The 26699-nt window shown below is 41.5% G+C and overlaps 1 protein-coding gene and 1 non-coding gene across 2 annotated transcripts; one reads left to right on the top strand and one right to left on the bottom strand.

Moving 5' to 3' along the window:
- The first annotated feature begins 1798 nt into the window (after positions 1 to 1798).
- LOC124138086 (mini-chromosome maintenance complex-binding protein-like) lies at positions 1799 to 19604 on the top strand. The gene is made up of 15 exons (XM_048393278.1): positions 1799 to 1940; positions 3176 to 3255; positions 4320 to 4502; positions 6737 to 6838; positions 8730 to 8946; positions 9227 to 9300; positions 9704 to 9804; positions 10148 to 10311; positions 11557 to 11680; positions 12234 to 12354; positions 13175 to 13340; positions 14575 to 14708; positions 15676 to 15840; positions 17529 to 17617; positions 18956 to 19604. Exons 1-15 carry the CDS (start codon positions 1883 to 1885, stop codon positions 19071 to 19073), a joined length of 1896 nt encoding a protein of 631 aa, XP_048249235.1. The 5' UTR covers positions 1799 to 1882; the 3' UTR covers positions 19074 to 19604.
- Positions 19605 to 25028: 5424 nt separating this feature from the next.
- On the bottom strand, positions 25029 to 25123 carry Trnak-uuu. The gene is made up of 2 exons: positions 25087 to 25123; positions 25029 to 25064 (listed from the first exon to the last, which is right to left on the bottom strand). It is a non-coding gene; the product is annotated as a tRNA-Lys (tRNA).
- Positions 25124 to 26699: the final 1576 nt, after the last annotated feature.

Genomic DNA, 26699 nt, shown 5'->3' with positions numbered 1-26699 from the left:
AGTATGTTTGTTAATAAGTTGTTGGCCGCACTCGGCAATATTCCAGTCATTTGACGGCGGCCTTAGACTAACATATAGTCTATGAAATCTTTTAAGACACAATTTATGTCTCTCCTCCAAAATTAAAACAATTAATTTTCCTGATGCTGATTGCAAGTGGAATAGAGCTGGCTGGAGCTGTCTAGAGCTGACTAGACTTGCTTTTGTATATATATCTAAGTTAAGTTTTCATAAAATAAATATGTTCCACAGTCGTGGTGCAAGACTACGGCGGCCTGTAAATAATCAAGTCTGAAGCAGACAAACCAGTGATTAAAAGTATGAGCCACGTTCCACACCGTCGGAGACACGTACGATGACAACCAATCAACCTAACCTGACCATCCGATCCTTCTTCTGTACGACAACCAAAGTTGGAGACCTGTTCTAACCCGGAGACCCCTCGAGAGGCTCGAGAGGTTATATGAAATTTTATAAGAAATAACTTTACACTGGAAATGAAGACCAACAGACGAAGGTTTACATCCTTTGTGTTTTATTTTATATAAAAAATAATGATTTCTGAAAAACTGTCTGATTGACAAAAAAGGCGGACCTGAATAGCTGCTGCTTTAGGCGCATGTATAATGCAAAAGTATTAAAATAAGCACATGTAAATTCGTTGCCATGTGTCCATTTAAGGCGACATAATAGGTGTCAAGAATAAACATATAAATATTTCGCTTTTAAGATCTAGAGACATGTGTAAACTGGCTGTAAGTTTCATTCATGCAATTTACAAAACGACTAAATGTTTCAGTTAATTAACAAATTGACTGAAAAATCTTTCCGTTTACTTTAATCTGATAACGAATTCCCAACATTTTGATGTTTAGTTTCATTACCCAGTGACTGAAAACGGTAGGATTAAAAGAACGAAAGTCGATATCAATTTTGTTTTTTTGCTTCTAATTTTAGCATGATTACGGCCTAGTCTATTGTGATTTTCAACCTCTAAATAATTTTTATTCACTCTGTAAAAAAAAGGGACTGAAATATTTTGCCGTTTTGTAAATTGTCCAAGAGAATCGCATTTTTAACATTGACTGTAACATATATATGGTCTTGAGTGTAAATCTCGATCTAAATACGGTTCTTAATTTTATACATTACTGGGAGCCCATATAAGATACATATTAAACTCGCGGATCCCTCTTCATACAAAGAAGATTGTGCACTGTTGGAAGGAATTGTGTTTCATTCATTAGTCAGAACACTCTATTATTTCAAGTAAAGCTGTCTTCAATCAGAGACCGTATACCGATCGGCATGTGGTCTCTGCTTCAATTCACGCTCAATCAGAGACCACAAACCATGCTACTTAAAGTATTCATCTTTCAACACAAATCTCAGAAAGGGCTCTGGAGTTTCGCTGCGAGGAGTATTTCGGTACCCGGTCAAGTTAAACTGGTACTCGAAATTAAACACGCCGCGAGCCATTGTCACTAAATCTCCCCACAGCGACATATCGCTCCCCCACACACCATAAGATTTGAAATCTAACGGGATAGGAGGTAACACGCGCTGAAGCGAGTTTGAGAATTCGACAACGAAAAGACAGGACACCAGTTTAGGCGCAACACGTGCTCACAACTAAGCCAAAGAAACCAATATTTTCCATAGATAAATATGCAATTTACACATGATACACACCATTTTATTTATGTTATTATAAAGAGTTTGAATTTATTTTAATTTAGAATGAAATCTATGGATCTTTTAAGGTAATACATATCTGGGTTTAGAAGATCACAGTTATTATATTTTGTTAGAGGTTATAAAATTTCCCGCCATCTGCGTAAACGTGAGTAAAACAGAAAGTTCTTCTCCAAAGAATACAAGTATGCCTGGAGTGGAAGACTGGACAGACAATCCGCTGGATGTTATTCAGAATCTAGTTGGTAAGCCTCTCCTGGTGTAACTAATTCACTATCAGCAGAGTACTGTCTTACATGATCGTTTGGGTAGATACTACTATGGCTTGAGAAACTACCAAGACCCTGGGCTGCATACGCAGGGGTAAATTGCGGTAAATAACAATTAACATTCTCTATAACATTCACAACAATAAACACATACATGCAACCATCATATCAACACACAATAAAACACATCACAGTAACACAACAACCAATATCAAATCAATGACTGCATTGTCTGGTCCAGACAAATAAACCCCATTTGTTGTTGTTGTAACAACCAATATCAAATCAATCACTGCATTTTGTTGTTGTTGTTGTTGTTTAAATCTAAATACATATTTGTAATTTATTTTTTATTGCATAGGGTTACGAAATTACTTTCAATTTGGGGTGCAAACTTTATCATCTCAAGAGGTACTAATTCGTTTGTTTTTTGTTTACTCTCCTACAAAGAAGCTAACAGCATGCATGAGCGGATACAGCTTTTTTGAAAAGGGGGGGTGCACAATTAAGATCTATTTATTGTCTTTGGTGGTAATTTATACAGAAAGAAAGATTTTTTCGAAATAAAAGGGGGTGTGCACCCCCGCACCCCCCCTCTGTATCCGCCCATGAGCATGTATACTTGTGCATATATATATATATGGATGGATGGATGGATGGATGCATGATCACATCCCGATGTGTTAATGTCACTGTCGTGTTCAAGTTCAACAGGTTATCTTCACTTTCCGAAAACAAATATGGTGATACATTTTCTTTAAATTGAATTTATTGTTCACGTTTAACAAGTCTCATTTAGGTTAGATATTAGGTTTTTGTTGAAGCATGTCTCCATGGTGTGTTCCTCTATGTGAAGGTTGTCAAAGATACGGGTCGCAGTGTGGATCTGTGTCTCTTGAGGGTGCCAACCCCCCACACTCTTAAAATTGGCATCCGGCATACTACTTAATTTGACTTGGATTCAATTTAAGAACTCGTATCAGTGTAGACAGGTTGTACAAATAAATTAAACTGGGAGTTGCATATCGACCACAAGACAATATAAGTATGTCAACAGTTTTGAAATTGTTTGTTTGTTGTTTAACACCGCACTCAGCAATGTTGAATATTTCTCAAGTTTGTAACATGCTCCCGAATCAACGTGTTCTCATACCTAGCCACAAAACAGTAATACAGAAAGACTTGTTGAGATGTTAATTTGATTATTCCAGACCAACATGGAATATCAGACAACACGGCCATCAGAGACTACTTTGGTAAACGATTGCAGCACAAGAAGGCATTGGCCATGGTAGGTGTTCTTTCCTTGTATGGCATGGACAGGTCAGTCAGTGCAGGAGGGGCACACAGAAAATGGGGACAAACACAATTCACGAAATGGGGACAATATATGGAGACCATTCTTGCTCAGTTGATGTCCCTCTGCTGTATTGATGGTATACCGCTAAATGTGGTGTGTCACAGATCATCAAATGATATGCCCATCAAAATATCATGTTTCAAATGGTGTATTGTTGGTCTCCAGATAATTGTGATTATTTCCCGAATTCTGTAAGACATATTGTTGCCTTTATTTTTGTTATTTGGAGGATTGATTGTTTGCCAATGACTTTGAAACAAGAATGGGGCCGGGAGATGTATTTGGACCACACCCTCAGTAGTATGGGGTGCTTCAAGGAACCTGGAAGGACAGCATTCTATGTGATAATAGGACACTTACTGTTTGTCCTTTCATAACAGTTTAAAACAATTTGTTTTGAAGCTAATTTTAGGTCTATTTTCTATCACTGTTTAGTTTAGAGTTACGTCTTCGTGACTACATCTTCCCGAGGCAGGAGCGTTAACTGACTGCAAAAGTCCAGTTTCCACCCTTGCTGAACTGTGTATGGATTTCGTGTCTCCCTATTGACCAATCAGATTCCACCTCTCACATCACATGCATTTGCTTCAATCAAAATGGAGGGCATCCAGTCAAGACGACCTGATCGATAATCAAGATCTATCATGATCTATGTTGTAATAAAACGGATCTTACCCCACAAAAAGTATGGAATCATTTGAGCACCTTGATCAAAAACATTAATAGGTTTCAAAAATATCCGTCGACACCCAGTAGACATAAACATGCTTTGTAGGTCCTGCAGTCGACCAAAATCTGCAGATTGAAATCCATGTTGTTTACAAACCAGATGTCTAGGTTTCTGCACGATTTTAATTCGACTATGCATAAACTCCGGAATTCCAGCCTAGTTGGCCAAGGGTGGAAACTGGACTTATACAGTTAGTTAACTCCCTCGCCTTGGGAAGATGTCATCACTAAGTGTGTAATATAACCCTTACATGTTCTGATTACAGATTCCATCTTTAAACAATGTTGCCCTCCACAACTTGAGGCCCAACAGCCTCGTGAAGTACCGATGTATGATACAGGACATGTTCGACCCTGAGTTTTACCTCGGAGCTTACGAGGTCACCGACATGAAGTCAAAACAAACCCAGATGTTGTCAGGGAAATACAAGGACATTGCAGATGCACGGGTGAGTTTCCCTTGAGATCTTCTACTTAGATGGATAAGCCTCCAGTACCCTGGAGTTTTTACCTTGTGCTGTACATCGTGCATCACTGTACGCTAACAGGGTGCAGCCTGTCCTCCTGGATACAATGGGCGGGTGGCGTGGAAGGTCGTGGTTTAGTGGTAGAGTGTCCACCCGGAGTGCGGATGGTCCAGGGTTCGATCACCGGCCACATCAAACCAAAAGTTGTTAAAAGTAAAAGCGACTGCCATCGTGTTCTAGTGGTAGAGTGTCCACCCGGAGTGCGGATGGTCCAGGGTTCGATCACCGGCCACGTTAAACCAAAAGATGTTAAAAGTAAAAGCGACTGCCTTTGTGGTCTAGTGGTAGAGTGTCCGCCCGGAGTGCGGATGGTCCAGGGTTCGATCACCGGCCACGTTAAACCAAAAGATGTTAAAAGTAAAAGCGACTGCCTTTGTGGTCTAGTGGTAGAGTGTCCGCCCGGAGTGCGGATGGTCCAGGGTTCGATCACCGGCCACATCAAACCAAAAGTTGTTAAAAGTAAAAGCGACTGCCATCGTGGTCTAGTGGTAGAGTGTCCACCCGGAGTGCGGATGGTCCAGGGTTCGATCACCGGCCACGTTAAACCAAAAGATGTTAAAAGTAAAAGCGACTGCCTTTGTGGTCTAGTGGTAGAGTGTCCGCCCGGAGTGCGGATGGTCCAGGGTTCGATCACAGGCCACGTTAAACCAAAAGATGTTAAAAGTAAAAGCGACTGCCTTTGTGGTCTAGTGGTAGAGTGTCCGCCCGGAGTGCGGATGGTCCAGGGTTCGATCACCGGCCACGTTAAACCAAAAGATGTTAAAAGTAAAAGCGACTGCCTTTGTGGTCTAGTGGTAGAGTGTCCACCCGGAGTGCGGATGGTCCAGGGTTCGATCACCGGCCACATGAAACCAAAAGATGTTAAGAGATAGTACTTGTTGTTATCCTGCCTGATGCTCGAGATAAAGGAGGTAAAATAAGGACTGGTCAGCTCAGTCAGTATTCTATGTCAGATTGGGGTATCAATGTTCAACTGTGGCATGGTATGTCTGTGGGTTAGCACTATGGAAGTGCAATGAAGTGCTTGAAAGCTTTGTTAAACCCAGTTTCACCTCACCTCGCCCCACCCTCATCAACCACTTCACTGTTAAGGCTAGCATGTCCTTGCTGGAATATAATACTGCAGTATAAACAGTGTTCCCGTTTACTGGTATTTACCAGATTTTTACCGGTAAAATTAGGCTTGGACTGGTAATTTATGTGACTGCCAGTCCCTGTGGACCGGTAAATAAAGTACCTTATAAATCTGTGATATTCAGTATATTTTATTCAAGTATATTTTTAGAATGAAGTCAGCTTGTCTGTTACCATCAGAGTTTCCCCTTGTCGATTTCTAGTGCAAGGAAATGACATTTTGCTTTGCTTCAAGTTTAAAAATATATTCGTAGTGACTTTGTCTTGAAATAGCAAAACAAAAGATGAGAAAATTGCGACTGAACTCTGTGTGAATAATGTGTAGATCTAACTAAGTTACTTCAGAGATGACATCAATGCATTGAACATGATGTTGAAAGAATTATAACCAGGTAATTTTTATGGGTTTTTTATTTGTTGAAAGTTGGGACTGACAAATATTAGGGGGGACTGGTTATTTTTAGAGTTACCAGTCCAACAGGACTGGCAGTTTCAAGAGCCAGCGTGAACACTGATAAAACAGCTCACATGTGTCTCCACTTTCTTTGGAACTCAGCTCCTTGCTGGGCTGGTCTGTCCAAATTATCTCCCTTTGTCTTGCCATTGATTTCCTTCTATGTTTTCATGTTGACAGTTCCAGTGTGCTAGATTCAAACCTAGCTTTCAAAACAAAATAAACGAATATGGTTGGTTTTGTACTGCTAGCAGACTAGCATGACTTTGGAAGCCAAGAAATACTGCTTGCTTTCCATGTAAATGTGATGAAAAGCAGCTGGAAAAGAAATATCCATAAAAATATGTATTTTTATTATGTCTGCTGCTAGTAATATAGACCCTCTTATACAATAAAAATGACATAGCTATCTATTTTTATCTATATTTCAACTGACCTTGAGTGGAAAAGCTGGAATAAATCCATGAAACATGAGATTAGAAAAGTGTGGTCTTACTAGGACAACTGCATAATTAAATATCCAGAGACACTGATGTAGGATTATCTGACTGGGATGTGTTTGTTTCAGACCCACCAGGAGGTTAACATCGAGTCAGGCAGGAATGTGACGATGGACAGACAGACGTTGTATTGTGTTCCTGTGCCAGGAGAATCGGACTGGGTCAAGGCAATATCCTTTGTCACAAACCTTTAGCGTGTTTAGATGTCGTGGCATCTGGTTGTATGTAATGGTGTATGTATGTATGTAGTGGTGTATGTATGTATGTAGTGGTGTATGTATGTATGTAGTGGTGTATGTATGTATGTAGTGGTGTATGTATGTATGTATGTAGTGGTGTATATATGTATGTAGTGGTGTATGTATGTATGTAGTGGTGTATGTATGTATGTAGTGGTGTATGTATGTATGTAGTGGTGTATATATGTATGTAGTGGTGTATGTATGTATGTAGTGGTGTATGTATGTATGTAGTGGTGTATGTATGTAGTGGTGTATGTATGTATGTAGTGGTGTATGTATGTATGTAGTGGTGTATGTATGTATGTAGTGGTGTATATATGTATGTAGTGGTGTATGTATGTATGTATGTATGTATGTATGTATGTATGTATGTATGTATGTATGTATGTATGTATGTAGTGGTGTATGTATGTATGTAGTGGTGTATGTATGTATGTATGTAGTGGTGTATGTATGTATGTATGTAGTGGTGTATGTATGTATGTATGTAGTGGTGTATATATGTATGTAGTGGTGTATGTATGTATGTAGTGGTGTATGTATGTATGTATGTAGTGGTGTATGTATGTATGTAGTGGTGTATGGATATGGCAGCACACTATTGTATCCCAATGTGAAGTGACCCATGAAGATCCAGGATAGAATAGGATCGATGCTCATGATGTCAATCACTGAACTGTCTGGTCCAGACTCAATTATTTACAGTGCAGCGTTAAACAACAAACAAACAAAAACCCAATGCGAAGCCCACGAGACAAATCATCAATTTGCAACCCGTAGCGCAATACAAATGATACCTATTACATCTTACAGTAATGCATCTTCAATTAATGTGACACTGGCAGCAGGTTGGCCTATGTTTTTTAACTTTAATAAATTTATGGGACCGAGTGCAACCTGGTGTTGTTTGGTGCAACTTGTTTTTTTGTCAACCTGCACATGCTTGCCGTAAAAGGTGACTATGCTTTTCATAAGAGGCGACTAACGGGATCTGGTGGTCAGGCTCGGTGACTTGGTGGAAGCATGTCATCGATCCCAATTGCGTAGATAGATGCTCATGATATCAATCACTGGATTGTCTGGTCCAGACTCGATCATTTACACAGACTGCCGTCGTCATATAGCTGGAATATTGCTGAGTGTGGCGTAAAACAACAAACCAACCAACCAACCTTAAATCCAGCCCTGTTATTGACATCGATATGAGTTGGACATGCTGCTCTGATGCCTTCACTAACTTGTGCCTAGAATTTATAATCTCCAATGCTGATTTGCCAATTAGAAGGTTCACCTTTCTTTGTGGGTTAATGGCTACTGCTGAGGTCATGTATTACTATCCGTGCTTGAATTAGCTGCCGGCCCGCTATCCCGTGGCTCAAAACATTCTGTCAGAATAGGTGAATTGTATCTTTACCTGCCTGAATATAGTGCACTATTTACAGGTTATTTTCGGCTAAAAAATTTGTTTTCTTGGTTCTCAGGCACCGCCGCATCATCACAAAGTCTGCCGTACGTTTCGTTTTTATTTCCATTCTCAAAAATAAAAATCTTTAAATATTCCCTGTCTCGAACACACGACTCGGGCAGTGAAATGTTACAACACTTAAAAACCATGGATCCAATGTAGCGTGCAGTTACTTCCCTTCGCACTGCGTTACTGCGCATCTTGTGTTATGGTCATGGCGGCATTCAGAGTTTGTGTGTTTGTTTTGCCGTTTGCAAATTTGGTCAATGAAAAATCCATTTCTTTCCTTGATCGTAATGTCCGTAGCAAGTATAATATCAAATGTGAAATATTTGGAACCTTAACACACAACAAGGTTATGCCAGCCAAAATGTGCAAACACCTGGAGCCTCCACCTCTAACCCCCATGGCAGGTCAAAGAGAGGTCGTGACGAGGATAGGGATCAAGGTGTAGCGGATGTTAGTGATCAACCAATGAATGACATCGATGCAAATGAGGCTGGAGCAGCTAATGGGGGCGTTGCCCCTAGTGATACTGAGCCGAAGAGGAATAGAACGGCGCCATCTGCTGGTGAGGTGTAACAATATGGTGACAAGACGATTTTATACATGGAAGGGTAATCTTCATCTGAGATGCCAACTTTGTCTATTGCTGATAACTCTTAAAAAAATCATGATTTCTTTCAGTCTCATTGCAGCTTTATATATCTAGGTTTATTTAATGGAGAGAGACTACATTACAAATTTATGATAGTCTTCACATTTTTTATTTCCACTATCACATTTTTAGTGTAATTTAGAATGTAGATATTCAGAAAAATTAAAAGATGAAGGAATTTTGTTTTTTGTAGGTGCTGCTCAGTCATCCTCAGTGGATCTCAACTATCCCCTCCCCGGGGAAACAGGCCTGGCTTGTCTTGTGAAGGTGGGTGTGTCTTGTGAAGGTGGGTGTGTCTGGTGAAAGTGGGTGTGTCTTGTGAAGGTGGGTGTGTCTGGTGAAAGTGGGTGTGTCTTGTGAAGGTGGGTGTGTCTGGTGAAAGGGGGTGTGTCTGGTGAAGGTGGGTGTGTCTGGTGAAAGTGGGTGTGTCTGGTGAAGGTGGGTGTGTCTGGTGAAAGTGGGTGTGTCTTGTGAAAGTGGGTGTGTCTGGTGAAAGTGGGTGTGTCTTGTGAAGGTGGGTGTCTCTTGCGAAAATGGGGGTGTCTGGTGAAAGTGGGTGTGTCTTGTAAAGATGAGTGTCTGGTGAAAGTCTGTATTCACTGATGTATCTAGTGCAATATTTTTTTCATTTGGAAGAATTCTTATCAAACTTATAAATGTTCTATTCCAGATCTATGATGATATTGATAGTTTCAAAGTCAACGACAGTGTTGAGTTTATTGGCATCCTGTCTGTGGATCCATCTATGGCCCAGTTCAACGTCAAACCGGAGTAAGATTGAGATTTGAGTATTTGTTAATGAGAAACATTTAAGGGCTATTGAAATAGTTCAGTATCTACTTTGATACGCAAAATGTTACAACAAACTAAGTGTAACATTGAAAATGTTTTGTAATTTCAGTAAGAATAACTGTTCCATAAAAAACTAGGATTTAATCATCAGCAAAAAGGGTTTCACTTAAGTGGTAAACATCAAAAACCTGCTTCACTGAGGTCTTCCCTCCCATGTCAACTTGACGGGCGGGCAGATGACTGAAACACTGGTCAAAGCTTTAACCCAGCCCTCTCGCTAAGGAAAATAAGATTTAGAACTGAAGTGTTTCCATGGTTACAGAGGAATGGAGGAAGTCCACCCTGAGTTTGAGACGGAGGCTGAGAGAAACGCCCACGCACCACCACCATCTCTCGTCCCCCGACTCCACGCTATCCTGTCCCGGAAACTGGCCCACAACAACCCCCACCTGCCCCCAGTCATCACAGACCCCGACTTTGTACAGGGTAGGCAGCTTCATGTCACACAACTTCTCCGTTATAGGCAGTCAGATTACAGGGTCTTGTGCCAGTTGTCAGTGGCGGGTACCGTAGATCTGGACATTGTAAATAATTCCTTGTGTTTACTTGAGAATCTCACCCAGTGTCTTGCAAGATCAGATATATCTAGACGTTGATAAAAGTTGGAAATATGCAAGGCCTGCCAAGGATATTTTTACGATTATTGACAAGTCTTGATATATTTGAACTTGGAAGACACAAGTTTGAGATTTCTATTTATCATCCAAAACCATTCTTTCAACTTTTTTTGTTTGTAATCTGTAGTAAACAGTGTCTTGAGCGTAAATAATACAGCAAACTAGTTTCAGAGGCAGAGACATGAGTGATGTCATTTCTTTGTGACATCATGATTACCAACATCACAATGATGTCACAATGGTTTGCAAAGCATTGTGAAGCAGTTTCATTATCTCATACAAGTGACATCTCCAGTGGAAGCCAGTAGAGGATGATGTTTCCTTATGTAGCGTCAATTTATCATTTGATCTAAACCGAGAGACCCAGGTTAGAAGACTTCTTTCTATCAGGTGGCAGGGTCTGCAGGGGATGATTAACAACAAATTTGTATGTAGGCAGCAGGGCTTGCTCCTTTCAAAAGTTACTGGCCCTTCTCAAAACTAACTGGCCCAAAACAAAGTGTTGGAAGCCACGACCAAGTTTCCAAGGGGACTCCGTAAATTTTAGAACTCCACACCCGAAAACGTCATTTCCTGCACTTGAGATTAATTCTTGGCTTACATTTGCCTCATTTCGTGGCGATTTTATGAGCAAATAAACATGTTGTAATTGCACAGAACATTACAAAATGGCCGCCGGTTGTGTCATTCTACCAAGATGATCTTTGAGTTAACCATGCTCACGACCTCATCCAACCCCCACCCCTAAATATTTTCTCATTGAAATTACATAATTCATTAAAAAAATTAAACATACACAGAGAGGGGGTGAAACTTTTGACTAGCCAGATGGGCTGTCTACTTTGTTTCGGCACACCTTTCGTAATTTTAACTGGCCACGGGCCAACGGGCCAGCAGTTAAATCGATCCCTGGTCTGTTACTTCATAGTGTGACATCTCTGTAAGGAAAGAAATGATACTTGAGCTGTTTATTGTAGGATTGCTGGAAGGGTTATTCGGATGTTGAAAATTTGTTGACTGTGTAAGTAGTTGGTATGTATTGTTGACATTTCAGCCCTGACCACTGTACAGTCCGAAATATCCAGAATCAGGTCCGAGCTTCTCTCTATCTTGGAACATGCTGTCTTCGGAGACTCCCTCAGTGCTGAGTATCTGCTGTGTCATCTCATCTCCAGTGTGTGAGTGTCTAGTGGGGAGACGGATTGTCTCATGGGGGTGGGGGAGCGTCTCATGGGGGTGGGGGAGCGTCTCATGGAGGTGGGAAAATGTCTTTGGGGTGTGGGTACCTGATGTGTCATCTCAAGTGGGTGTGAGTGTAGTTGGGAGGCGGAGCATCTCACGGGGGTCGGAGAGAATCTCATGGGGGTGGAGCAGCATCTCATGGGGTGGGGGAGCGTCTCATCTCATCCCAATGTGCGTCACCTCCAGTGTGTGTTTGTCTTTTTGAGAGGCAGATTGTCTCATAATGGTGGGGGTGAGGTGTGTATCTTGGGAGTTGGTATCCAAATATTGATAGTCCTCATTGACAAGTAGTTTTTAAGGACCATAATTCTGAACCAGTTTTCAATTCTTTAATTTTCCTACAAATGGGAATGAAATAAGACTGATAGAAAATGTATCTCCCATTTATGTCTTGGGACAAACTCCGAGACCCATGAAATAATGTTTACACTTGTCCTCTGGACTAGTCTGTAAAATATCGAATTTCAAAGGTAATTGAATATGTTTCAGTTACAACCGGGCGGACATGATGCCCCTGGGGAAGATGAGCCTGAACATCAGTGGGTGCCCCGCCCCCTCCCGCGACTACAGTCAGCTGGTGCATTGTCTCGTGTCAGGGCTCGTCACGCAGGTAGGTCATCTATAGTGTCAGGGCTCGTCACACAGGTAGGTCATCTATAGTGTCACAGCTTGTCACACAGGTAGGTCATCTATAGTGTCAGGGCTCGTCACGCAGGTAGGTCATCAATAGTGTCAGGGCTCGTCACGCAGGTAGGTCATCTATAGTGTCAGGGCTCGTCACGCAGATAGGTCATCTATAGTGTCAGGACTCGTCACGCAGGTAGGTCATCTATAGTGTCAGGACTCGTCACGCAGGTAGGTCATCTATAGTGTCAGGGCTCGTCACGCAGGTAGGTCATCTATAGTGTCAGGACTCGTCACGCAGGTAGGTCATCTATAGTGTCAGGGCTCGTCACGCAGGTAGGTCATCTATAGTGTCAGGGCTTGTCACGCAGGTAGGTCATCTCTAGTGTCAGGGCTTGTTACACAGGTAGGTCATCTATAGTGTCAGGGCTCGTCACGCAGGTAGGTCATCAATAGTGTCAGGGCTCGTCACGCAGGTAGGTCATCTATAGTGTCAGGGCTCGTCACGCAGGTAGGTCATCTATAGTGTCAGGGCTTGTCACACAGGTAGGTCATCTATAGTGTCAGGGCTCGTCACGCAGGTAGGTCATATATAGTGTCAGGGCTCGTCACGCAGGTAGGTCATCTATAGTGTCAGGGCTTGTCACGCAGGTAGGTCATCTATAGTGTAGGCTACCATAGTGTTGACAAGCTGCAACACGTTGATATTTTAGAAACACTGACCTCATTGGATGGAGTTCTGTAACAAGAATCAACTGTAGAAATGTTTTACAAATTGATGAATTTCAACATTGTCTGTGCTTCAGTCACATCTGTTTCCACTGACGATCGAGAACATGAACCAGCTGAAACTGTCTCCGGCCAAAGACTACAGCGCTAACCGACTGCGTAGCGGACTGCTGCAGCTGAGTGATGCCACACAGCTGATTGTGGACGAGACGATGTTGCAGCCAGGCCAGCTCAACCCGGATGGTAGGTGCACACCAGCAACAACCACCGTACAGAGGCAGACATTGTCTGTCCTGGAGGTGCTGGTGGTCACATGATACACTGATGTATCTATACATCTCAGTTTACACCTTGATGACACATTAAGCCTACCCATGTCTCAATTCATGTTACGGTGTGGGTTCGAATTCTAGTTTGCCCCAATCTCATTAAAATCAGACCTTAGTCCTCGCTACCGCTAAACAAAGATCTGAAGACATTCCATTAGGGGTCACGTCAGAACGACCTTTCATCCGACCAATCAGAGCATCGCTTACCAGATCACGAAAGTGACAGTCAGAATGTGATTTCTAATCATACAACCTCGAAAACTTTAACACGGGGTATTCCGAATGATTGTTACGGGTTTAACGACTGAATCCATACAATCTAGACCATCTATTAGCCATTCCAGAATGTTCTTTTGTTTAAGTTTCAAATTTGTAATCAAGAAATTGTCAAAATATGTTTCCAAGCGTAGTCGCCAATTTGAAATTAGTGCCGTAAAGCACGAGAAAGCTGCCTTCTGATTGGTCATTCCATTGGTCGATCAAAGTTCGCACAAGGTCGGTCTGACAGCCCCACATTAGGCTGTTTTGGTTCTGTATCGGTTTTCAAAAGTAATAAATAAATTGGAAGTGATATTGTGGTATTCGATTGGTTAACCTAAAAATTAAGACTACTCCCTCTAACAGACTGCTATTTCCTGATTGGCCCAAAATCAAATGAGTGGGGCTTGTATTTTGCATTATTGCACAAAATGAGGTCACAGATTTTATATTGTTATCTGCAGATTTGGTGGTGTTTATGTTATTGTTGACATTTATTTATAAGAATTGACTTCAATATATTTTTGTGTTTTTGAATTTACGAATGTAAAAACCGGAGTGGCTACTTTGCCTTAATAGTATGCGCATCATTTTTTTATGTATGTGTCAGTAAATGCAAAAGAACACTGAAGTCAATTCTGTGTATTTAAGAAGTTTTTCAGTAACTTGCATTGATGTCTTCTCAGACTTGTATAAAATTTTTGCTTATCATATTTGTTTTTGTTTTTTTAAGTCAATATATACTTGGCAGAACTCATGGATTCTGCAAGACTCCAAATAATTTTGTATTGCTCTACAGTATCTGACTGCTGCAGACAACAACAGTCACTCTTTCCATAACGAAAACAGCTTAAGATTATGAAGATTAACATTACTTTCTGTTATGTCAGGTCTGAAGAACATCACAGCGCTGGGCAACCTGATCAAATGGGCGAAGGTTGAGTACGACTTCAACTACCACACGCAGGAGTTCCCGACCAATGTCAACGTGTTGGTGCTGTCGGAGGGCGAGTCTCTGTTACCAGTACGTCTCTGTTCACCACCTTGTTTCAGTCAATGATGTCATTTCTGGTGTTTGCCATTACTGATGGGTGGCACTTTAACGTGTAGAGTTTAGCATGAGCCAAAGGTTAAGCTTCTATTGTACAACCTGAGGAAATGTACGACTGAGGCTCTGTTCAAGTGTTCACAATCCTAATGTACTTACTATTTTTATTTTAGTACAATCATGATCTTTGTGTTACTTCTGAGTTTGACATTTTGATAAATCACCTGTGGTTGTATCAGTGGGATGGAGTTGCAGGACATTGTTCTTATGATAACTCCGACCTACCAAGGAATTCCGTCTGTCCTTCCGAGGATACCTTTTCTTGTGATCTATGACAAGAAAATTACTACATAGATTCCTTCAAACTTGGTGAACACTTTTTATACCTATAGGAGACGTGTGGTGCGAAGGTTGATTTCAATATTTGGATTTTCAAAAAAAGTACACCTTTTATTTTCATTTTTTTTACTAGAATGTTTTTACTTAAACATTTGTGTGACCTATAACTAGAAAACATCTGAATGGATTCTTTTTAAATTGAGGGAACAGTTTCCATACTAATAGAAGAGGTGCAGTGCAAAGTTTGATGTTGATTTTGATATGTCGATTTCTGAAAAAGTAGGATGCTTTTCATGTTGTGAACTTAGAATATTTTTTTTGCTTCCAACATTTGTGCGACCTAAGACTTGAAAACTACCTCATGGATTCTTTTCCAATTAGGGGTACAGTTTCTATACCAAAAGGAGAGGTGTAGATCGAAGTGTATTTTCTGAGAAAATATTGCTTTTTTCATGTTTGGAGTCAAAGTTGTGGGGTTTAGTGAGCCCTTCTCACTATTTGTCTTGCTTTGTTTTTCTGTCAGGTTTTGTTTTTAAATAATTTAAACTAGATAAGTGTTGACATTATCTCATAGTAAACCATGCAATGTTCGTTCTACTTTCAGAAAGACTGCCACACAAAGCTGGAGAAGCGCCAGAATCCGGATGACCTGAGGTCGTACTTCAGTCAACTTGATGCAAGGCTGACGGATGAGTTGCTGGGCAAGCTACGAGTCTACTTCACTCTCACCAAGCAGCTGGAGTACTCCATCTCTGACGACTTACAGAAGGTCAGCGGGGTCTGGGCACTCCACAATAGTTGTATACGGGGGACGCATTCATCACCACTCGCCCCGTTCTGTAACCTGCATGAAGACTCGTCCCCCTATTGATGAATGTTATGTGCGAAAATGAATGTGCTTATGAATTCAAGTACTTCAGCCAAAGAATCCCTCAGGAATGATGTTTGCTTTTACACATGTCTTGCATCTAAAAATATACCCTTTACAGTTAAATGTGTTCAATCAAACTGTATGAATACCGTAATTCCCAATGTGTTTCAAATAGCAACTGAAATAGGGCAAATATACATGAATCATCTGTCAACAAGTTGACAATTCTTTTAACTATGTCCGTTTGTGCTTAGACGGAACCCACTCCTATAAATGGCCACTAAAGGCACGCGAGTCATATTCGGCTTGTCCCGGAATAACACGAGTTGGTCACGAATGACATGGGAAGTTGCATATAACAACAGTAGTCCAGGGCTCCAGGTCAAGGGAGCTATCACCTGTTAAAATGTTGTTGTTGAAGTTGATTGAGATTTAACGCCATGTGGTAAGATGTGTATCAAACCACCAACCTTGCGCTCTCCGCTCTCCAGATGCTCTTTCCGCTAGACCATGGAGGCTGTCTCCAGCAATTGGAAGCACTTACTTTTTTATGTGATTATCTCAAACATCCCGTGTACTTGTTCCATGTGATGGTGTAGTTACATTCACTGCCGTTGTAACCCAAGCTGTCCTGGATATGATCACACTGCCACTTACAAGCATTCCCCTTTACAAGTTAGTTGAGAATTGAGCACCCCTACCTCCCCATTCTTACTATTGCAAGGTGTCTGACAGTCCAACCTCCAGATGTTGCTTCTTGGAGCCAAAAGGGACACCGGTGGCCCAGTTGTCTTGGGCACCATGATTCTCTGTGCAGAGTTGCATCCCTTGGGCACGCCAGAAACCTATGATTGTGGGTTTGAATCCTGGTTCGCCCCGATTATATTTCTAGGTTTGTTAGCACCGTATCCGTGCTCGTGAGTTTCAATGAAGTTGTAAACGTCTGAGACCTGCATCACTTCGGGCTTTTCTTCCACATTAAGCTGACACACCGTGATATAACTGGAATAATGTTAAAAGCGGCGTTTAACCCAAGTCACTCCTGGAGCCGAACTTTAGATTCACAGCTTGTGACTATTGGTTTGCCTGACAGCTGACGGCAACTTTACACAACATGCACTCACTGTTTTTTGCGCTGCAGTGTTGTGTCTCTTGGGCAAGACAGAAACCAAGGATCACGGGTTCGAATGCCAGTTCAAGCCAATTATGTTTCTAGGTTTGGGCTTCCCTCCCGCAGACATGCGTAAGCTGATGCACTATGCTTTATCAGGAATACTGTCCATAGCGCAAAGCAGCACCAAATCCAACTCACTCACTCACTCACTCACTCACTCACTCACTCACTCACTCACTCACTCACTCACTCTTGGGGCGGTCGGGTAGCCTAGTGGTTTAAGCGTTTGCTCGTCACGCCTAAGACCCGGATTCGATTCCCGACATGGGTACAATGTGTGAAGCCCATTTCTGGTGTCCCTCGCTGTGATATTGCTGGAATATTGCTAAAAGCGGCGTAAAACCTCACTCACTCACTCACTCACAAGAACACGCAGTGAACATAACATCACGCAGCATCCTCCTGCTTGCAGCTCATCCAGGATGACTTCGTGACGACAAGGAAGGATAACCCCAAGTGCATGACAGTTGACAACTTCCACAGTCTGCTGAGTCTAGTCAGGTGAGATGAGAATCACCACCTTGATCCCACAGTGCCAACTTCCACTGATGTAGTTTCTTGTCAGAAGCCAGTAACGGTAAACAAGTAACCGATGTGCACTACGGATTTATTCCATTGTATTTTTTTCATGACAAATTCTATGATAGGCCTACAATGGTAACAAATAAGAAGTTAAGTTTTGTGCAATCTCATTAAAATCAGATCTTAGTTCTCGCTACTGCTCAACAAAGATCTGAGGACATCCCATTATGGGTCACGTCAGAACGACCTTTTGCGAATTTTGACCGACCAATGAAATGACTGACAAGAAATCGACATTAGCCAATCAGAAGGCAGCTTTCTCGAGCTTTAGAACACTAGTTTCAAACTGGCAACTACGCTTCGAAACATATTTTGGTATATTCTCGATTAAAAAAATTAAAACTGATAAGAAGAACACTCTGGAATGGCTTATAGATGGCCTAGATTGTATGGTTATAATCATAAAACCTGTAACTATCATTTGGAATACCCCATGTTAAATATTTCATTGTTGCATAATTAGAAAACACATTCCGACTGTCACTTTCATGATCTGGTAAGCGACGCTCTGATTGGTCGGATGAAAGGTCGTTCTGACGTGACCCCTAATGAGATGTCCTCAGATCTTTGTTTAGCGGTAGTGAGTACAAAGATCTGATTTTAATGAGATTGAGTTTTGTGCTATTGGTACCATCTCCCTCTAGATGTATGAGTTAGAACTGACCATATATACATCAAAACTAGGGAAGCTAGTGGAATAGTGATAGTAACAGTAAAGAAAGTCCCTACACAAAATTTGCAAGTAATCAGACTTTAATATCAGTTTAATAAATATCTATTTGTCATTAACTCATACAATTCTTTGAAAGGGTCATATTACCGTTGTGGTCAGCATCGACGACCTGCATCACATTTGCCCTGCCCACACATTAGACTTGTGCTTTCTTCTGCGTCTTTTCATCCCAGTTTGTAATGCCTCTTTGGCTGTGCAGGGATTTATCTGCACCTGCTCACAGGCCGTTATTCAGCCCCAAGTCTGCAGCAAATGTAAAAAAAGGCCCAAATTTGGAATTACAAATTTCCCGATTCATGTTAATATGGTAACTAATGTTATGGCCTTGCAGAGGGGGCTTGTATTTCATCAGTTTGAGCAAACTAAAGGGGTAAAATACCCAATTGCCTGCCAAGGGCACTATAAGAATGGTCTGGAATCTTGAGTAAATAAAGACCTGCTGTGCTCAAACATTTTTGCCTGTACTTCGCAGTGTGTCTCCTCGTCATGGGTTATAATGCCAGTTGGTAATTATTGTCCTTTAGGTTGTTGACCTTGAGTCACTGCCAGACCTGTCCGACCCTTGACCTGTGGACGAGAGCCAAGCAGCTGGAGACGGAGAGGAGACAGCGGGTTGGACCCCCGCGGACAACACCAGTGTAAGACCAGCGTCCATGGTGCAGTGTTGTTGTCAAAGACTTGTCTGTGGGGCTTCCAGGACAGAGCAGCTACCGAGGATCCCTTGGAGGGGCAGACACCAGGAGTTGATGCAGCTCATTTCACAACAGTGGATATATGCAGTATATCATGATCTTTCAGTGGTATTTTGAAACTTAACTAAAGATAACATGGATGATCATATTGTAGCGATATTTTGATGTTGATTCAAACATTGTTATCAAACATCACCCATGTTAGCTCGATCATATTCTGTTTGTTATGTCTTGTGTGAGCGTACGGAGGAAGTGTGGATTCGAGGTCTTTTGTTTGTGAACAACATCCTGCTTTGTCAAATACATCATTGTAATGACCCACCACCAACATATAACACATATGCACATGTGGCAGATATGTTGCCCTTATTATTCGTTTGTTGTTTAAAGCCGCATGCAGCAATATTCCACGTATATGACAGCGGTCTGTAAATAATCGAGTCTGCACCAGACAATCCAGTGATTGACATCATGAGCATCAATCTAAGAAATTGGGATACGATGACATGCATCAACCAAGTCAGTGAGCCTGACCACCCGACCCCATTAGTCGCCTCTTACGACAAGCATGGTGATTCCAGGTTAAGATTATTTTTTATTGGTCACCAGCAACCCCTGCTTGTCCTAAGGGGCGACTAGATGGATTGAGTGGTCAGGTATTCGGGACTTGGTTGATTGCATGTAATCATAGCAAGATGGTGTGGGATGTTTCTCATAATAACAGCACCAGGGTTAAGAACTTGTCTATGATCTGGTGCACATTCCACAAAGAGATCTTATCTTTCTGACAAAACATGTGTTTGCAATAGTCACAGAGATAAGTACACTTCGTTGAACGGGGCCCTCACTCTTTATAACTTCGTCTTACAAGAACAATGTACGATTTGTTAAAACCACCATGTCGCCATGAGTTTACAACTTGACATCTCCTGTGGCTGTCTGTGTGACGGCACATGTTGCCAGGCAACCTCATCCCAGTTGTTGGGGCACGGGGGGCCCAGTCGTCTAAGGCACCGCGATTCGCTGTGCAGAGTTGCATCCCTTCGACCTTCGACTCGCCAGAAACCTATGATTGTGGGTTTGAATCACGGTTCGCTCCGATTATGTTTCTAGGTTTGTCAGCACCATACCCGTGCTTGTGGGTTTCACCGGAGTTGTAAACGGCTAAGACCTGCATCACTTCGGGCTTTCCTCCAACATTAAGCTGACGCACCATGATATGACTGGAATTTTGTTAAAAACGGCGTTAAACCCAACTCACTCACTCACTCACTCACTCATCCCAGTTGTTATCATGGCGCCTCCAATTCCCAGAATTGTGTTGTTAATGAAATATTTCATATTGTTTGTTATTTTGGATCATGTCATGCAATGAATTGTCAAACAAGAAGAGATATTGACTTTTGTTACATCATTGAGTAAGCATTAGCACTTGAGTACAGATACATTGTGGAGTCAGACTCCATTATTTCAACTTATGGCTTGAGGTAACCGTCACTGTGGTGTTGTCGGGACATACTGTAGCAGCCTATGCTGGGTGTACGAGGCGATTAAATAGATCAGGGTTTCAGGTTTCATCATACTCCGACAGTGTGGGATATTCTCATAATATCAATCGGGTAGCCTAGTGGTTAAAGTGTTCGCTTGTCATACGGAAGACCCGGGTTCGATTCCCGACATGGGTACAATGTGTGAAGCCCATTTCTGGTGTCCCCTGTTGTGATATTTCTGGAATATTGCTAAAAGCGGCGTAGAACCATACTCACTCACTCACTCATAATATCAATCACTGGTTTGTCTGCTCCAGACTGCTTTCATAGAGCTGGAATATTGCCCAGTGTGGCGTTTAACAACAAACTTTATGGTTATGGCAGAAAACTCATTGTCACTTATCTAATATTGGAATTCACTTGTCTCAAAGCATGGACAACTCATGTGATTACAGGGCTTCCTGCAGTTTGTACGAGACATTGCCTCCATGCCTGAGGGAGTACTGAAGGTGGTCTAGCCTCGTGGTTCAAGTGTTCGCTTGTCACGTCGAAGGCCGGGTTCAATTCCCTACATGGGTACAATGTGCTGATTTCTGGTGTCCCATGCCCTGATATTGCTGAAATAGTGCTTAAGAGCTGTGTATACGCCATCTCACTCACTGAGGGAGTATATTTGTACAAAGTTACTGTTGTATTTACAGATTGTAAACGATGTGTATTATGACGACATTATGCATGAAACTTCTGCATTTATTGTGCGACAGATGATGTCGGTACCCCAATTATATGTCATAATGAAATTTGTTGAACTTGAATAAAGGTTACGTTAAAAGAAATACTTTCTTGCTCTTTGTTTAAAAAGGTAGACAGGGTTTGGCACAATTTTATTTTTGTCCATCAAACTTCACTCTTTGTGTCTATCACATTTAAATCGGGCATTTAATAATGCTCTTAATACACAAAGATAATATCTAAGTTTTATATACAGAATATTCCCCAGTAATAACATTGTCACCATCTAGACTTGACATGGGCTTCAGGCCATCAAGAATGTGCCGCTTTAAATATATTTTAAACAATATTTTTCCTTTAACAAATTCATTGGGTTATGATTGATATTTCGATCATGGCACATTTTGTATCAAACGTGAAAGACTGGCACACAATAGAACATGTCATGACCCTGCCAGTTGCTCAGCAATTAAGAGAGAAAACAATGGCTGGTTGCCACGGAATCTGTCTACTGTCCATGTTCAACTGAGGCACGGTATCATGGTGGGCTAGCACTAAAACCACATTAGTTAAGACTAGTACAAGTATATGCATATCACCATTTAAGTGCGATAATCTTGAATTCAAACCCCATTTCACCTCACCCCATAAGGTGAAGGAGGCACTTTTAGTCAACTTTGACAGCTTATGTGACCAGTGGTGCAATGTTTTACCATGGCCAAAAATGTTTATTCTGCATATTGTTTTGATATATTTAACCTTATTAGAACAAGCCTTCACATGGACAACAACTGAAGTTTACACATAAATATCTCCAGATGAAATCTCGTGCAATGTTTGTGGGAAGCCAACCTCAATGTACACGTCTCAAGGTGAAAAGGCATTAAATATTGTTTTCAGACCTGAAACAGACCTGAAATTTGGACTTGCCTTGACAAAACCTTAAAAGAGTTAAAAGATGTATCTGTTGTTACCCTGCCTGTGCTTGGCATTATGGTTAAACCAGGATTTTCTCTCGGGTATCCATGTTAAACTGCGGCATGGTACGTTGATGGGCGAGCACTATAAAAGCTATCAGAATTGGATAGGATGCTTTCAAAATGCCTTGAGTTTGGCAACCATTTTTTCTGCTGTTTAATATCTCTTTCTCAAATTAAGCATGATGACAAAATTAGCCTATTGATAATAAAATTAACACAGTTGTGTGGACATAAATATTTTAATAATGTGGTCTTTTTTTACGTCCTTATCACAATTAAATATGAGTATTATTTCCTAAGGGAGCTGTTCAAAGGTAGTGTTGTGTTTTATATTTATCCTTATGAAATGTGATCATTGCCTTAAAAGGCCTTAAAATTGTTGGGTTAAGTTTTATATGAACCATGTGACTAAAACCCATGCACAAGTATCTCCAGGTGACAAATGCCTGTGTACACATGTCGTGACGAATACTGGCGTACAAATACTTCAAGGTGACAAATGCCTGTGTACACGTGACAAATACTGGCGTACAAATACCTCAAGGTGACAAATGCCTGTGTACACGTCGTGACGAATACTGGCGTACAAATACCTCAAGGTGACAAATGCCTGTCTACACGTGACAAATACTGGCATACAAATACCTCAAGGTGACAAATGCCTGTACACACATGTCGTGAAGAATACTGGCGTACAAATACTTCAAGGTGACAAATGCCTGTGTACACGTCGTGACGAATACTGGCGTACAAGTACCTCAAGGTGACAAATGCCTGTGTACACGTCGTGACGAATACTGGCATACAAATAGCTCAAGGTGACAAATGCCTGTGTACACATGTCGTGACGAATACTGGCGTACAAATACTTCAAGGTGACAAATGCCTGTGTACACGTGACAAATACTGGCGTACAAATACCTCAAGGTGACAAATGCCTGTACACACATGTCGTGAAGAATACTGGCGTACAAATACCTCAAGGTGACAAATGCCTGTGTACACGTCGTGACGAATACTGGCGTACAAATACCTCAAGGTGACAAATGCCTGTGTACACATCGTGACGAATACTGGCGTACAAATACTTCAAGGTGACAAATGCCTGTGTACGCATGTCGTGACGAATACTGGCGTACAAATACTTCAAGGTGACAAATGCCTGTGTACACGTCGTGACGAATACTGTCGTACAAGTACCTCAAGGTGACAAATGCCTGTGTACACATCGTGACGAATACTGGCGTACAAATACTTCAAGGTGACAAATGCCTGTGTACACATGTCGTGACGAATACTGGCGTACAAATACTTCAAGGTGACAAATGCCTGTGTACACGTGACAAATACTGGCGTACAAATACCTCAAGGTGACAAATGCCTGTGTACACGTCGTGACGAATACTGGCGTACAAATACCTCAAGGTGACAAATGCCTGTGTACACGTGACAAATACTGGCATACAAATACCTCAAGGTGACAAATGCCTGTACACACATGTCGTGAAGAATACTGGCGTACAAATACTTCAAGGTGACAAATGCCTGTGTACACGTCGTGACGAATACTGGCGTACAAGTACCTCAAGGTGACAAATGCCTGTGTACACGTCGTGACGAATACTGGCATACAAATAGCTCAAGGTGACAAATGCCTGTGTACACATGTCGTGACGAATACTGGCGTACAAATACTTCAAGGTGACAAATGCCTGTGTACACGTGACAAATACTGGCGTACAAATACCTCAAGGTGACAAATGCCTGTACACACATGTCGTGAAGAATACTGGCGTACAAATACCTCAAGGTGACAAATGCCTGTGTACACGTCGTGACGAATACTGGCGTACAAATACCTCAAGGTGACAAATGCCTGTGTACACATCGTGACGAATACTGGCGTACAAATACTTCAAGGTGACAAATGCCTGTGTACGCATGTCGTGACGAATACTGGCGTACAAATACTTCAAGGTGACAAATGCCTGTGTACACGTCGTGACGAATACTGGCGTACAAGTACCTCAAGGTGACAAATGCCTGTGTACACATCGTGACGAATACTGGCGTACAAATACTTCAAGGTGACAAATGCCTGTGTACACATCGTGACGAATACTGGCGTACAAATACTTCAAGGTGACAAATGCCTGTGTACACATCGTGACGAATACTGGCGTACAAGTACCTCAAGGTGACAAATGCGCATAAACAGTTTCTTTGTGACAAAAATATGTTACAATTTATTTCAGGGAGGCAAAAACATTCAGACAAATACCAGCCAGCCTAATTAATTACCAGTCCAGATTTCTTGTCCACTTGCCTGAACAATAAAGACGTAACTACACATAAGTATAACTGAGATATCGCATTGTTGTTCTCTAGGTGGAATATTTATTGCATGTTTTCTGTGATAATTAGTTAATTGCATCATCAAAATCCCACTCACAATATAGTTAATATCCTTTAGTTTATTAGTTCAAGCTAGACCAAAATTCAACCAGCCTATATCATACTGTTGGGCACTTTAAACACTGCTGACATCCACATCTTCAGAATCCAGTTGATATAATTTAAATGTTCCATTTAAACCTAATTCATTTATTTTTTAAATATTGTAATTTGTTTAATGTGAGTGGATAAATTTATGTTGTGAAAACAATTCGACAATTAAGATTAAAAAACAAAAAAAAGATAGGCCGCCCGAACAGGGACTCGAACCCTGGACCCTCAGATCACTCTGATGTCACAGACCGCTTAAAAGTCTGATGCTCTACCGACTGAGCTATCCGGGCCCTGACAGTGTAGAAGAAATTAGAGTTTACATTCGTACAACTTTCTTTTTTTCAGTCCTAGGAAGTATTCAGGTATATAATTTTCATTTTATGTATTTATTAATAATATAATGGTTTATATAAAGTTTTAGCCCTTATTGCAACATGGGGAACATGTGTTAACATTAATTGGTGTTTAGATCTACATCGTAAGCCATTTATAGTAAGTAATCTGCATGCTACATGAATCGATAATATTTATGTGACCCTTTAGAATCTATATAATTATCGAAAGCACATTTTGTATATGATGTACATGGTCAAACAGTTTGGGATTAATATGCACTGAATTACATTGGCTCATAGAATGTGCAGGGCTTCTACTATCTATATATCCGGGCAACTGCTGAGACCAGCAGAAGCCGCAAGGTCTGCGAGCGCATGGACGATGCGGGGCAATTTCGTCACGTTGAGGTAGCGGGAACACGCGGTCCTTTGTCTTCAGTTCCGACAACTGACGTGCGTGAGATTAATCTGAAAGGATCCGAAGTTACCGCTCCCAGCGAGCTTAGTCCGTACAGATCCGAAACTCGGTAGAGATCCGAAAATTGTTCGCTATGTTGGTAAAAGTGTACAACCACTACCTAATATCAGCTTAACGGTCGGAGACGGGCGGTTAACACCGGTCACCTCGCTGACGCCACGCGTGCTCCGTGCGGATCCGAAATTACGGCGTATTTCTCGCAGCAAGATAAGATCGCCGTTAGGTTCGTAACCCCCGTGCATCTGCCGACGTTCAATCCGCCCTCACCATCGGACTGCGCTCACTTTCACATATATCGGGCTCCAGATTGCGCCTCTGCTCACTGAGTGGGCCTGTATGTGGATTTTAGTGACCTCACCGATCAGGATGGTTGGTTGTGGATTGTTGTGTTGGTTGTTGGGGGTAGATTATTGTGCTGCAACTACAAAGGAAATTGGATATGTACTTTTTCCTTCGTTCCTGTAATCCCCGAACTAAAAGCTATATGTACAAAAGCAATAAGTAAAATTAATTCCATAAATGGACCTTCATGTATTAATTAAGCCTCAAAACCTACACCAACAAGCAGACAACAATATCGAGCCAACGACAATTTTCATAGTAGTAGTTAGTAGCCGCGTCAACATGCAATCTCATTAAAATCATATGTTAGGTTTCGCTTGCGTTAGTTAAACATAGATCTTTGTTCAGTGGAAGCAAGAACTAAGAATTGAGTGTAATCAGATTTCGTCAACCAGTAAATTAACCAAAAGATCATGTAAGCTATACCAAAACGACAGAATGAAGAACGCATAATCATATTAAATGATTTCAAAGTAATTGGGGTTTTATTGTGCTATTTAGAAGCTAAGTCACTGGTACTTTCAGACAGAGCTGAAAAGGAGATGAGTTGTAAGTCATAGAGCTGAGAATGGGATGAGGATGGAATTGTGTGTGTGTGTGTGTGTGTGTCTGTGTCTGTGTGTGTGTGTGGTGGGGTTGGGGTCAAGGTGGTTATAATATGTTTAGTAGAGAGACGAGCCACGTGTTTACATCACTTAGTTTCTGTTCTTG

This window comes from Haliotis rufescens, unplaced genomic scaffold (assembly GCF_023055435.1).
Source record: "Haliotis rufescens isolate VD_foot unplaced genomic scaffold, xgHalRufe1.0.p SCAF_12, whole genome shotgun sequence".
Lineage (NCBI taxonomy): Eukaryota > Metazoa > Mollusca > Gastropoda > Lepetellida > Haliotidae > Haliotis > Haliotis rufescens.
This window is presented reverse-complemented; position numbering and strand designations above follow the sequence as displayed.

Bases quoted from the DNA above. Each gene is read 5' to 3' on its own strand.
- LOC124138086 (XM_048393278.1), top strand. From the start codon at position 1,883: ATGCCTGGAGTGGAAGACTGGACAGACAATCCGCTGGATGTTATTCAG. The intron at 9,301-9,703 runs GTGGGTGTGTCT...GTTCTATTCCAG, and splicing joins GCCTGGCTTGTCTTGTGAAG to ATCTATGATGATATTGATAG. The intron at 17,618-18,955 runs GTGAGATGAGAA...ATTGTCCTTTAG, and splicing joins AGTCTGCTGAGTCTAGTCAG to GTTGTTGACCTTGAGTCACT.